Source organism: Saimiri boliviensis, chromosome 5 (genome assembly GCF_048565385.1).
Source record: "Saimiri boliviensis isolate mSaiBol1 chromosome 5, mSaiBol1.pri, whole genome shotgun sequence".
NCBI lineage: Eukaryota > Metazoa > Chordata > Mammalia > Primates > Cebidae > Saimiri > Saimiri boliviensis.
This window is the reverse complement of record NC_133453.1, coordinates 27,679,453-27,694,895: the sequence shown is the minus strand read 5'-3', so window position 1 is coordinate 27,694,895 and position 15,443 is coordinate 27,679,453. Positions and strand designations below refer to the sequence as shown.

The 15,443-nt window shown below is 35.8% G+C and overlaps 1 protein-coding gene across 1 annotated transcript in view; it reads left to right on the top strand.

Annotated features, from left to right (window-relative positions):
- The first annotated feature begins 716 nt into the window (after positions 1-716).
- Positions 717-15,443, top strand: part of LOC141584685 (sperm-associated antigen 16 protein-like) — a 126,890-nt gene continuing 112,163 nt past the window's right edge. Inside the window, exons 1-2 of the mRNA XM_074400166.1 lie at positions 717-2,198; positions 8,419-8,488. Of these exons, the coding sequence (XP_074256267.1) occupies positions 2,157-2,198; positions 8,419-8,488 (112 nt within the window). The 5' untranslated portion in view covers positions 717-2,156. The remainder of the gene's footprint in view (positions 2,199-8,418; positions 8,489-15,443) is intronic.

Sequence of the window (15,443 nt, the reverse complement as noted above, 5' to 3'; positions counted from 1 at the left end):
GAACTGTAATACTTAAGATCTATATATTTTATTTATATAAATTATGCTTTAATAAAAATGTTTTGGGGTCATTTTCAAATAAAACAGATTTTTAAAGGTATTTGTATTATATACTAGGTTGAATTATTTCTGTTTAGATATAAAAATATTTTATACTTAATTTTAAAAATACAAGATAGTCAAACTTGTTTTGAAGACTATCCTTTAGTTTATTTTGATGTGAATGACACTCCATGTTTAATCATCCATTATTTGTGGCCCTTGTCTTTCTGACAGTTATTTCCAAATTGACAAAAGAAATTGCATGTTAAAAAATTCCACTGGTAGCATCAGTCTTCTGAGTACATACTTGGACACAGCAAGGAAATAGAGAACTAGTTAGGACATGTGGTTTGCTCTCTCTACACCCTCCGCCCTCACGTTGCAGTGAAGTTGCATGCTTTTTGTGCTTCTTGGCTGTAGTGTGTTAACCTTTACATGGCTATTTATTTTTATTTCACAGCAAAAAATAAATAGTTTCAATGTTAGATGGAAATCACCAATTTAACTCAATTACCCATTAAGATGCTATTGACTTTTTATTTTTTACAGTTTGAAGTTACATTATGCATCTTATGAACCAACTATAAGGGTATTACATGAGAAGCACCATACTTTACTAAAGGAGAAAATGCTGACCTCCTTGGAAAGAGACAGAGCAGTTGGGCAGGTAAAGATACAGTCAAAGCTGCCTTAAAATGATCTTATAATCATTTTTTTAGTAATACAAGCAGAAATACTGGTTTTGTTTCTGTGATTAATTTTAAAACATATTAAACCAATTTTCATGTAAAAGAGATCTAGAAGCATTCAGAAAAAGTATTTCTCCATTTCACTACCTATAAATATTATTATAAAATTAGGCCAGTGGTGGTGGCTCATGCCTGTAATCCCAGCACTTTGGGATACCAAGGGAGGTGGATCACTTGAGGTCAGGAGTTTGAGATTAGCCTGGCCAATATGGTGAAACCCTGTCTGTACTAAAAATACAAAAAAATTAGCCAGATGTGGTGGCACATGCCTGTAATCCCAGCTACTCAGGAGGCTGAGGCACGAGAATAGTTTGAACCTGGGAGGTGGAGGTTGCAGTGAGCCGAGATGGTCCCATACCACTCCATGCATTCTAGCCTGGACAACAGAGTGAGACACGGTCTCAAAAAAATTAAATATTATTTAATTGAGACATACATTTATAGAAGATTACTAAATTGTAGTTAGAAGAAAAAACTTAGTCATTATGGTCAAACTTGGGTTTAAATGCTAGCTTTGACAGCTATAAAAATTAACCTTAGGAAAGTTACTTAAACAAATTGGAGCTCAGATTTCTCTCATATAAAAGGTAGCTACAAATACCAAAGACCTACCTTTTAAGATTGCTATGAAACTTATATGAGATATTTTAATAAATAAAAACTCCCTTCAATTTTCTCCCAAATGATTATTTGACATGCTTAGGTACTGACTCAAGTTTTTGGTTATTTTTGCTAATGGGTGATATCCTTTTAGGGTTTATCTATAGGCCTAGGCCTAGGGTAGTAGGTAAGATACCTTTGGCATAAAATTTAAGAAAAAGAAACAAAATGTTTATATGCACATTAAAACCATGTATCGGTTTATTAGGAAATGTAAAACCACCACTATGCTTAACATTCTATTATTGTTTTCTGGAGATTTTCATTTTGGCCAAACTTCCAGAAGGTACAAAAGCTTGCATGAAGTTAATACTCTTTTTTGGATAATTTTATTGTTAAAACATGTTCTAATCAAGTTAATTTTGTCTTGTGTGTGAAATTCTTAGCTACGAAAATGCACAACATTAATGCCCTATGTGCTTGAATTTAATTTTGTGTTTTGAATGTTTGAATTATAAGTAATATTGAATACAATGATGATATGGTTTGGCTGTGTTCCCATCCAAATCTCACCTTGAATTGTAATAATCCCCTCCAAGGGCAGAACCTGGTGGAGGTAACTGAATCATGGGGGTAGTTTCCCCCATGCTGTTCCCGTGATAATGAGTGAGTCTCATGAGATCTGATGGTTTTATAAATGTCTGACATTTCTCCTGCTTGCATTCATTCTCTGTCCTGCTGCCCTGTGAAGAGGTGACTTCTGCCATGATTGTATATTTCCTGAGGACTTCCCAGCCTTGTGGAACTGTGAGCCAATTAAACATCTTTTCTTTATAAAATACCCAGTCTTGTGTATTTATTCATAGCAGTGTGAGAATGGATTAATACAAATGAGTTTAACAGTAATTTAAATTTTTATGGCATTATAATCAAACCTCCAGAATTTTATATCCTTGCTTTTCATCTAATCTGCCTTCCCCAGTCTCCCAACAAAAGGCTTTATTCTATATTCTGAGGTGTTAGGAGCTAGATTGAGATCTCTTTTCCTGTTTCTTATTCCAGACAGGCCAAGCATAAACTTTTGCACCCATCTTACTCTCTTTAGTCCTCCTGGTCTTATGCTCATCTCTCATATACCATGTACAATATTTGTGTTTCAAGGTGCTCTTTGATGGGTTAGTGGAAAGAGTTAAGGATTGGGAATGGCTGGTGTGAATTCCATTTGCACTGTAAACAGCCAAGTGAGGATTCAAGTTATTTAAATATGTCTGTTTTCTTACTCATTATATAGGGATAAATTATTTGTCTTAAGATTGATAAATAGGTAAGATCAAAACATGTTTAAAAAGTTAAAATCATTTGATCTATGAGTTAGAGTTGAATTTTGCACACTGCTTTTCAGATGTGCAAAGAACTCTATCTTTATTATATCTGCAACTGATTTTATTTTGTCTTTGAACTCCTACTCCTGTTGAAGACAAAATGAAAGACAACCTGCATACTAAAGACTGTCCCAATCTTTATGAGTTATACCAGTCTCTTTGGGTTTCACACAGGGTATTTGAATATTATATTAACTGAATGTTTAGCTAAAACATAGTTATTAGTACTAATTTTCTTCCTTCAAATGGCATTCTGTTTTTATTCTTCCCCTGATGGTTCCTAGTAAAAAAGTTGCTTACCTATCCATATAGCTTGAAGTCTTCAGGCTATTTCACTCTCCAGTGTACTGTGTTCGTTTGATTAGGTTGGTGGTGTACAAGTACATGGTTCCTGGATAGTTCTGGGTAGCTCCTGGATGATTCCTGGATAGGAACCACACCTTGCTAAATCCATGGCCTCTGCCACAATATGTGTGAGCTCCTTTATATTTGCGGCCTCATTATCCTAACCCTAGTTTTTTTTTTTTTTTTCTGCTCTAGTATATCAGATATTAACATTTCTATGTACCCCACTGAGGTAGTTGAGGCTTCTGATTTCTCTGTACTGCAAATACAAGCCACGAGCAATTTGGAAACCAGTTAAGGTACATCTACACAGATATACCTTTTTCAGCCAATTTTCAACACTACCTGGAGATTAGTAAGTTTTTCCAGCCGAATGTAAAATATGACTCTTAGGAGTTGTCAATTTTCCTAGGTTATTCCCTGGAAAACTAAGAGCAAGTGTATTTATATTCCTGGAGTATCCCTAGACTATCTGGCTTTATTTGCCTTCATTTCCAACTGACCCCACTTGCATTTTTCACTTGGTAGCTAAACTCGGACTCACATGTGACCTATTGTATCTTGTCCCTCAGGCATCATCCCTCAGGCACAGAACTTTTTTCACTTCTTTGTTCTATTGGATGGAATATCTTATCTTTTTTTATGTTAGGGGACACTCTGTGTCCTAAATTGTTCCAGCATTCCTGATTTACACCTATTTGCACAGGGTAATTTTTAATAAATTTCACTTTTACCCTAAAAATATCCCAATTTGAAAAATCTTTATTAATGGGAAAAGTCTAAAGAGCTAATTTCTTGATATTTAATATAGAACAGTTAGTCCCACTCTTAACGTTAAAAAAAAATAAAATGAAGCAGTTAGGATTTATAAGTAGCTTTTCTCTCTCAACCAAATCTGCTGATCAAGATGGTAGATTCACTATAATTTGAGAAAGTCAAATTTAAATAAGAGATGCTATTGCCACCCCTGGGCTGTCACCACAAGTTTTACCACGGGCAATGCTGATACTGAATACTTGTTACTCCTCCAGAATTATGTTATACTTGTCAATAGAAACTGGATGTAGCAGCCACCATTCTCAGGGTAAATTCCATACTCTACATTGTTCCTTATATCACCAGATTTTGTTCAGAATCCAAAATGGATACATAGGAGTGATGGAGCCAATGAAAGTCCTGATTATAGGAAAGGCTGTGTAAATATCTATCGCAAAAGGTGGAAGACTCATAATTCTCTAAATCCAAATTGCTAAGTGGACAAAGTGACTGTCGAATACCCCTTATACCAGTCTAAACCAAGGCTCAAACAACCTATTCTCCAAATTAGGGCACAGAATATAGTCCTAGTCCTATCATCTCTCTAGGTGTGTCCTTGCAGAACAAGCTAAGGTTACCACTTAATGAACTGAAACGTTTTGGTTACCCTTCATACAAAGAGTAATTTATGGCCAACCAACCCTTTCTTTCTGTTGTAGCATACTAATCAGGTATACCCTCAGTGTACAGGCACAGATTTGCTTTTTAAATTGAACCTATTAGTAGTGTGTCATGAAGCTATAGAATGAATTTATGCAGAATATGTGTACAGAGAAAATATATTAAAATATATGAAAAGTTTATAATCTAAAATAGAAGATATTTTACCTTTTGTGCTTATCTTTTGAATATTTCTTTATTTCAATGTTTGATACAGTTAAGCTCTGAGAATTCATTTCCAACCAAAACTTTAGGATGGGAGTTAAGAGCAGTAAGAAGTATCTTATGTTTTCTCTCTGGATTCCTGATTGTCATTTCTTTAAAAACCTTATCTTAATAAGCATTTAGCTTACTGTGTTTCTCTTTAAACCTATACCTTGCATAAAGAAGGATTTTATAATACTTTAAAAATTTGGATTATCTAGTTTGTATATGAAAGAGTGGAAACACACTATGAAATGACAAAAACCCAATAGGAAATGTATTTTTTCAAATTTCTTTTGTAGATAACAGTCAATCAACATTTATTTAAAATACACTGAAAAACCTATAATTTTGTTTATAATTTTCAAAACTATTGAAAATATTGTTCAAAATTTTATTAGAGCTCCATGACCCAAAAAGGTGAAACAGAATTAATTTTTAAGTATATACGTATAATATGTTATCTTTTTTGGATCATGGGAATCTAACTCAGAATATTTATGTGTGTGTGTATATATATATACTAAAAACTAAATCTAAATATATACATATATATTTAGGTCTGTCTGCTTGGAGGATCTAGGAGTAATGTCACTTCACAAGTAATCAGCATATCTAGTGTTAAGATACTGGTTTCTAATATTACTCTTTAGTAAAAGGAAAGAAAACCAAGGTTCTTTGGAGAAATGTCTGACTCTAGGGCTGGGCAGAGAAAATACTAGATGAGTCTGGGGCACTCGGAACATTTTCTTGTAAGGAAGTGCTCAAAAAGTAAAACAGAAGAGAAAAAAAAAAAAACTCAACAAAATTATGGGGTGTTGGCCAGGCGTGTTGGCTCACGCCTGTAATCCCAGCACTTTGGGAGGCCGAAGTGGGCAGATGACCAGGTCAGGAGTCGGAGACCAGCCTGGATAACATGGTGAAACCTTCTTTCTACTAGAAATATGAAAATTAGCTGGGTGTGGTGATGCACGCCTGTAGTCCCAGCTGCTCAGGAGGCTGAGGCAGGAGAATCGCTTTAGCCTGGGAGGCGGAGGTTGCAGTGAGCCAACTGCAACTTCTGGCCTGGGTGACAGAGCAACAGTCCGTGTCAAATATGATATGTAGTGAGTACCTGCAGAGGTCAGTGGATGCCCAATAAATTTGATTTGGATGTTCAGTTTGATAACGCCACACACACACACGCACACACACACAGGCTGTGAATAATTTCACTACTTGTGTAATTGAGTTTGCTGAGGAGAACTGCACATTACTTCCCAAGCATTTCTGAAATGCCTTGAGAGAGCAAGGAAGGGAGACTGGCTTGGGTTTTATTGTGGTTGGGGGTTAGGGCCAGGGTAAGAATTCTCATATGTGAGGTGAGGCTTGAATTATTTGAGTCTCTCCTCAGTACCAGACAAGGAGTACCCAGGAATTCTTATCCAGTTGTCCAGATGTTGGGCACAAGGGGAAGAGGGAGAAGATAAATGTTAAAGGCTGTTGACACTCAAACATTCAAACATCAAACAATAGAGTCAGGTTCCTCATTATAGGAATCAAACCTGAAAGAGCCTCCAGTGATCAAACCTTCTGAAACAATTTGAGCAACAAAATAACATAGTGTTGTTGAATTATAACCCCAAGTATAAAGTAAATGTCTTTGATTCCTTCATGGTGTAAATAAATGATGAATAAAGACATGTGAAACAGTAGACAAATCTCTTATACAGAAGAATCCCAAGTAATATATGTTGATAATCCTTCCCTCCAGTAGGTGGAGCTTAACAACTCAGCTATTATATGTTGGTTGCACTTAATAAGTAATGACTTGCGTCCAGAAACTCAGTGGAAATAGGGAAGAAAGTAACTTTACAGTAAGGAAACCTGGCAACCTTCTCATCATGTGATCAAAGGATCAAGGTTAATATCATCAGTTTTAAGTCATGTTGGTAGCATGTAGCTCTGATGTAATATGCTAATTAATGGCATTTCTTCCCAATGGTCTTCTTCTTGCAAATTCATAACTTTAGTCTAACCATGGGAAAAATATTAGATAACCTCAAATCTAGGGCTATTCTGTAACATAGTGTCAGATTAACATTCCCCAAAATTGTCAAGTACATTAAAATCAGGGAAAATCTGTGTATTAGTCAATTTTGTTGCTATAAAGGAATACTTGAGACTGCATAATTTATAAGGAAAAGAAGTTTATTTGCCTCATGGTTCTGCAGACTGTACAAACAGTGTAGCACCAGCATCTGCTTCTGCATCTGAAGGCTTCAGGAAGCTTTTACTCACAGTGGAAAGTGAATGTGGAGCAAGTGTGTCACATGGCAAGAGAGCGAGAAAGAGAGAGGACGGAGGTCCCAGACTCTTTGAAACAACTAGATTTCCTATGAACAGTGGGAAGGAAGGGCCCCAAGCCGATCATGAGAGATCTTTCCCATGACCCAAACACTTCCCACTAGGCCCACCTCCAACATTGGGGATCACATTTCAACAAGAGATTTGGAGAGGACAAATATCCAAACTATATCAGTCTGAGAAACTAGCCCAATCCAGAGGAATCAAAGGATATCTAAAAGCTAGTTATAAGGTGGTATTCTGGATGCAATTTTGAAACATAAAAAGGATATTATGGAAAAATGAATAAAACTAAAAATATAACCTGTAGTTCACAATAATGTATCAATCTTGGTTCATTTTTTTTTGTAAAAAATGTATCATTACAATGTATGATGTTATGGGGGAAAAAGGGTATGGGACATACAGGAATTCTCAGTACTACATTAGCAATTATTCTGTTAATCTTATGCTATTCTAAATAAGAAGTTTATTTTTGAAATTTATAATTCTTTTGGCTTCTAGGAATAGATATTAATCTTTTACTGTTTTTCTTGACCTAGGCATTTCATGAGCACTCATCTGTAGGTTATAATTAATAAATTATGTTATTTTCTGTTAATAAAAAATATTGTTATTCAGTAATAGCACAAAAAGTGTATATCTGTATGTAATTGAACAGATGGTATTTGGTGTTGGTATAATCATATACAATGCAAGATGAAATAGCTTTGTAAGGTCGAATTTTAAATTTAAGTCTATTTTTCAGGAATACGGGTAAATCATGATACCAAGCTAATAAATATTCTTAATTATAAGATATGTTTAATAAAATAGAGAATATATGTGGGTGGGAAATGAGCTAAGAGTTTTGGAATGCAAACAACCTCTTCATATTTTACCTTCCAAGAAATAATTACCTTATATTTTATAAATATAAAGATGACAGTTATTGTGAAACAATTTGAATAGATGAAAAACCTCTCTCAAAATAGAGAATTGAGTAATTATTAAACTGTGCAATGAGTATTTTTAATTGAGGAAACTATACTGTGAAATAAATGTTTCAGATGCTTGCCTAAAATAATTAGTAATTAGCTGTGGTATTATATTTTAACTTAAAATTATGTTTTTCTTTTGTTAAAATTTGTTTTATTTAAAAAATATTTAGGTATAAATTTAAAAGATATTAAAACTTTTAACATTTTACAATGGATATTTAAATATTGTGTTTTATGTAACTTTTTATAAGTCATTTAATATATAACTTCATTTCTTTGAATTTTATTTTTTAGATTTATGGACTTCAAGAAACATTGAAGAACATGGAAATAGGGCATAGTTACTATGTTACTGAAATTAAAGGTAAATGTAAAATGTGATGAAGCTCTAATTTAGTATAGCTTGGTGATTTCTCAACCTTTTGAGTGACTAATACTCTGGAGATATTTAAAAGTGAGTAAGTGCTGGCTATTTCACAAATTAAAATTTTAATAACAAAATAAGAAATATTGATATCATACTGTATGGATTAATTTTAGAGAAAAATAAGTCAACTATAATGGAAGGACTTCTGCTTCTGGCCATTATACCTGGTACCAGACTAGCCTTCTCTGTATAAATAACTCTAAAGCTAAGCTATAAGATCAGACAGTTTTAGGCAATAGAAAACAGACAGCTCAAGTAACAGAAGGCAATTGACAGAAGGAAAATGTATAAGGTGAGCTCTGTTATCACCATGGCTTTGGGTCTGTAGAAGGTTTCAAACTGAGCTTTGTGGAGATGGATGCTAATAAGAGCATGGCAATCTTGATAACTGGAAATACCAGAGACCCTAGTTCACAGTTTTTGAAGCAACTAGAATCTGTAGAAAAGGATACCAGAGAAGAGAGAGCTACAATGAGGAGTAGCTCAGTTTGTGAGGGAGTTTACTAGGAGTCCTTTAGCTGAGGCTGCATTACATATATTTAATAACACTACCTGAGACTTACAAACTTACAAAGGAGATATAATTCTATAGGACCATGAGGAGGCCAGAGATTCTAGAATTCAAGAGATGATGGGAGACATTGCAAGTCTGGCCATTCCTGGGTGGAAAGACCTCTTTCACACCTTGTTATCACATTAATATTCAGCATCCATATCCACCTTATAAAATCAGGAACAAGGCTACCAAAGCATTCCTAGAGAGAACACAGAGTTTGGAGTTTGAGTCTTGTCAAGTTATAGGGCCATAAGAAACATTTAGGGCTTTGCATGGATCCACCCTAACACAGCATAAAATTAAGCCTAAGATTGGGTCGTCAGCAAAAAATGGAACTACATTCAAGACCAAAAAAATGACACCCTTTTGAGGAAGGCAGTCGTCCAGAATCTTTACAGTCTTTCACTCACATTGCCTACCATATCATCAAGCATTTCTATATGTGAATAGGAACAGGAAAATGTGACCCAGAATCAAGACAACAAACAGTAGAGATTTCTGTTTCTGGAATCCCCTCCCACAACAGCATGGGAGCTCGCATGCTCTCTTTCTCTATTTCTTTCTCTCCGACTAAATAAATCATTTTCTGCAAAAAAAAAAAAAAAAAAAAAAAAAAAAAGACAACAAGCAGTAAATGGAAACCTACCATAAAGTAGCTAAGTTGTTGTATTAGAGGATAGAAAATGCTAAAGCAGGTATTTCAATTATGTTCAAGGACTTAAAGGAAAATACTAATAAGTGAACAGATGGGGAATTACAGTAGAGAAATGAAAATACATACCAAAGCAAATTGAAGTTCTAGAACTGAAAAATAGAATAACTAAAATGAAATTTTTGTTGTTGTTGAGATGGAGCCTTCTTCTGTCACCCAGGCTGGAGTGCAGTGGCATGATCTCGGCTCACTGCAACTTCTGCCTCCCAGGTTCAAGCAATTCTGGTGCCTCACCCTTTTGAGTAGCTAGTACTATAGGTGTGTGCGACCAAGACCGGCTAAGTTTTGTATTTTTAGTAGAGATGGTGTTTGGCCAGGCTGATCTCAGACTTCTGACCACAAGTGATCCCCCTGTGTTGACCTCCCAAAGTGCTGGGATTACAGGTATGAGCCACTGCACCCAGTCAAAAAAAAATTTTTTTTTAAATTATTGCATTTTAGGTTTGGGGGTACATGTGAAGAACATGCAAGATTGTTGCATAGGTATACACATGGCAGTGTGGTTTGCTGCCTTCCTTCCCCTCACTTGTATCTGTCATTTCTCCCCATGCTATCTCTTCCCACCTCCCAACACCCCCCTTCATTTCCCCCCAATGGACCCCAGTGTGTAGTGCTCCCCTCCCTGTGTCCATGTGTTCTCATTATTCAGCACCCGCCTATGAGTGAGAACATGTGGTGTTTGATTTTCTGTTCTTGTGTCAGTTTGCTGAGAATGATGGTTTCCAGGTTCATCCATGTCCCTACAAAGGATGCAAACTCATCATTTTTGATGGCTGCGTAATATTCCATGGTGTATATGTACCACATTTTCCCTATCCAGTCTATCATCTATGGGCATTTGGGTTGGTTCCAGGTCTTTGCTATTGTAAACAGTGCTGCAATGAACATTTGTGTGCATGTGTCCTTATAGTAGAATGATTTATAATCCTTTGGATGTATACCCAGTAATGGGATTGCTGGGTCAAATGGGATTTCTATTTTTAGGTCCTTGAGGAATCGCCACACTGTCTTCCACAATGGTTGAATTAATTTACACTCCCACCAACGTGTAAAAGTGTTCCTATTTCTCCACATCCTCTCCAGCATCTATTGCCTCCAGATTTTTTAATGATTGCCATTCTAACTGGTGTGAAATGGTATCTCAATGTGGTTTTGATTTGCATTTCTCTAATGACCAGTGATGATGAGCATTTTTTCATATGTTTGTTGGCCTTCTGTATGTCTTCTTTTGTAAAGTGTCTGTTCATATCCTTCGCCCATTTTTGAATGTGCTTGTTTGTTTTTTTCTTGTAGATCTGTTTTAGTTCTTTGTAAATTCTGGATATCAGCCCCTTGTCAGATGGGTAGACTGCAAAAATTTTTTCCCATTCTGTTGGTTGCCGATTCACTCTACTGACTGTTTCTTTTGCCGTGCAGAAGCTGTGGAGTTTGATTAGGTCCCATTTGTCTATTTTGGCTTTTGTTGCCATTGCTTTTGGCATTTTGGTCATGAAGTCCTTGCCTACGCCTATGTCCTGAATGGTTTTGCCTAGATTTTCTTCTAGGGTTTTTATGGTGTTAGTTCTGACGTTTAAGTCTTTAAACCATCTGGAGTTAATTTTGGTGTAAGGTGTCAGGAAGGGGTCCTGTTTCTGCTTTCTGCACATGGCTAGCCAGTTTTGCCAACACCATTTACAACCATCTGATCTTCGACAAACCTGACAAAAACAAGCAATGGGGAAAGGATACCCTGTTTAATAAATGGTGTTGGCAAAAATTTTATTGAATGCACTTCACAACGAATTAGAGATGAAAGAAGTGTCAGTAAATTAGACGAGAGATCAATGAAGACATCTAGTCTGAAGAAGAAAGATAAAAAGATTAAAGGAAATTGCCTATTCAACATAAATAAAATTAAAGTCCCAAAGAAGAGAATAAGGAAAATGGAGCATAACAATATTTAAACAAATCATGGCCCTAAATTTCCCCAAATGGATGTAAAGCATAAACTTAAACACCTAAGAAGAGGGCTAATCATACACATAAAGAGAACCACTTCTCGACATGCTGTGTTCAAATTGTTGAAAATTTAAGTGAGAAATCTTGAAAACAATAATTCAAATGCAGGCTGATTTTTATAGGAAATACTGGAGGATAGAAACAATAAATCTTTAAAGTGCAGAAAAAAATTTAATTCAGAATTTTGTGCCCAATAAAAATATCCTTTAAAATTTAGATAAAATAAGACATTTTAAGATAAAGGAAAGCTGAGAGATTTTGTTGCAAGCCTATCTGTACAACAGGAAATATAAGTAACTTTTTTGGAGCTAAAAGGAAAATTTGCCAGAAGGAAAATAAGATTTACCACAATTGAATACAGAGAATTAAAAATGTTAAATTCTGGTTAAAACAAGAATTATGTTTTCCTTTTCTAATTTCCTCAGAGGAAAAGTGACTGATTAAAATAAAAATTATAGTATCATAAGGTAACGTTTATAAGGTATGTAAAATAAAAGATAGGAAAATAAATTGAGGTATGGTGGAAATGTTTTATATCTTAATTTTGGTAGTAGTTATATGCCTGTTTATATTTGTCAAAACACACCCAACTATACAATTAAAATGCATAATTTGCATACAATAAAATATGTAAATTTAAATATACTTTAAAAAAATTTTACTTTAAGTTTTGGGGTACATGTGCAGACCTTAGAGGGTTGTAACATAGGTATACACATGCCATGGTGGTTTGCTGCATCCATCTCCCCATCACCTACATTAGGTATTTCTCCTAATGTTATCCCTCCCCAATCTCCCCACCCCCTGCTATCCCCCCAGCCCCCAACAGACCCCAGTGTGTGATGTTCCCCTCCCTGTGTCCATGTGTTCTCATTGTTCAACACCCACTTATAAGTGAGAACATGAAGTATACATTTTTTTATTTTTAGACAAAGAGGAATTTTTTTTTGGCTCAGACAGTTAGAAGGCACAGGAAGTGTTCTCAGATATGACTAGATCCAGAAGATGATGTCCCTAGGACCTGGTTGCTGCCTGTCTTGAGAGCTGGCTTCATATTTTAAAAAGATAAACTTTAATTTTTAGAGCAGTTTTAGATTCATAGCTAAATTGAGTGAAAGTACAGTGATTTTTTTTTAATCTATTACCTGTCACCGACCATACCAGATTGATAAAGGTGTTAAAATTGATGAGTGTCTTTGCCTTTCATTCTGTTTATGTGATGGATCACATTTATTGATTTGCCTATGTTGAACCAGCCTCACATCCCGGGGATGAAGCCGACTTGATTGTGATGGATAAGCTTGATGTGCTGTTGGATTCAGTTTGCCAGTATTTTACTGAGGATTTTCGCATTGATGTTCATCAGGGATATTGGCCGGAAATTTTTTTACTTGTGTCTCTGCAGGTTTTGGTATCAGGATGATGTTGGTCTTATAAAATGAGTTAGGGAGGATTTCTTCTTTTTCTATTGTTTGGAATAGTTTCAGAAGGAATGGTACCAGCTCCTCTTTGTAGCTTTGGTAGAATTTGGCTGTGAAACTGTCTGGTCCTGGACTGTTTTTGGTTGGTAGGTTATTAATTGCTGCCTCATTGAATTTCAGACCTTACTGGTCTATTCAGTGATTCAGATTCTTCCTGCTTTCATCTTGGGAGGGTATAAGTGTTCAGGAGTATATCCATTTTGTCTAGATTTTTTTTTTTTTTTTGAGACAAAGTTTCGCTCTGTTGCCAGGCACCAGGCTGGAGTGCAGTGGAATGATCTCAGCTCACTGCAACCTCTGCCTCCCAGATGAGAGCAATTCTCCTGCCTACGCCTCCTGAGTAGCTGGGACTGCAGGTGCGCACCATCACACCCAGCTAATTTTTGTATTTTTTAGTAAAGACGGGATTTCACTGTGTTGGCCAGAATGGTCTGGTTCTCCTGACCTCATGATCCACCTGCCTTGGCCTCCCAAAGTGCTGGGATTACAGGCGTGAGCTCTAGATTTTCTGTCTTATTTGCATAAAGGTGTTTATAGTATTCTCTGATGGTAGTTTGTATTTCTATGGGATTGGTTATAATACTGCCTTTAGTATTTTTTATTGCGTCTATTTGATTCTTCTCTCATTAACTAAGTATTGATGGAATGTATCTTAAAATAATAAGAACCATTTATGGCAAACCCACAGCCATATGATACTGAATGGGCAAAAACTGGAAGCATTCCTTTTGAAAACTGGCACAAGACAAGGATGCCCTCTCTCACCACTCCTATTCAACATAGTATTGGAAATTCTGGCTGGGGCAATCAGGCAAGAAAAAAATAAGGTTATTCAGACAGGTAAGGTGAAAGTCAAATTGTCTCTGTTTGCAGATGACATGCTGTATATTTAGAAGACCCCATCCTCTCAGCCCCAAATCTTAAGGTGATAAGCAACTTCAGCAAAATGTCAGGATACAAAATCAATGTGCATTCCTATACACCAATAATACACAAACAGCCAAATCATGAGTGAACTTCCATTCTCTCATGAGAATAAAATAGGAATACAATTTACAAGAGATGTGAAGGACCTCTTCAAGGAGACTACAAACCGCTGCTCAAGGAAATAAGAGAGGACACAAACAGATGGAGAAACATTCCATGCTCATGGATAGGAAGAATCAATATTGTGAAAATGGCCATACTGCCCAAAGTAATTTGTAGATTCAGTGCTATCCCCATCAAGCTGCCATTGGCTTTCTTCACAGACTGAAAAAAACCACCTTAAATTTCATATGGAATAAAAAAGGAGCCTGCATAGCCAAGATAATTCTAAGCAAGCAAGCAAACAAACAAACAAAACAAAGCTGACTTCAAACTATACTACTTGGTTACAATAAGAAAAATAACATGGTACTGGTACCAAAACATATATATAGATCAATGGAACAGAACAGAGGCCTCAGAAATAATGCCACACACCTACAACCATCTGATCTTTGACAAACCTGACAAAAACAAGCAATGGAGAAAGGATTTCCTGTTTAATAAATGGTGTTGGGAAAACTGGCTAGCCATAGGCAGAAAGCTGAAAATGGATCTCTTCCTTACACCTTGTACAAAAATTAATTCAAGATGGATAAAAGATTTAAACATAAGACCTAACACCATAAAAACCCTAGAAGAAAACCTAGGAAATACCATTCAGGACATAGGCATGGGAAGAGACTTCATGACTAAAACACAAAAAGCAAGGGCAACAAAAGACAAAATAGACAAATGGGATCTAATTAGACTAATGAGCTTCTGCACAGCAAAAGAAACTGTCATCAGAGTGAACAGACAACTTACAGCATGACAGAACATTTTTTGCAGTCTACCCATCTGACAAAGGGATAATATCCAGAATCTACAAAGAACTTAAACAAATTTACAGAAAAAATAAAAAAAAAACCCAAACAACCCCATCAAAAAGTGGGCAAAGGATATGAACAGACACTTCCCAAAAGAAGACATTTATGCACCCAGCAAACACATGAAAAAAAGCTCATCATTACTGGTCATTAGAGACATGCAAATTAAAACCACATTGAGATACCATCTCATGCCAGTTAGAATGGTGATCATTAAAAAGCCAGGAGACAACAGATGCTGGAGAGGACA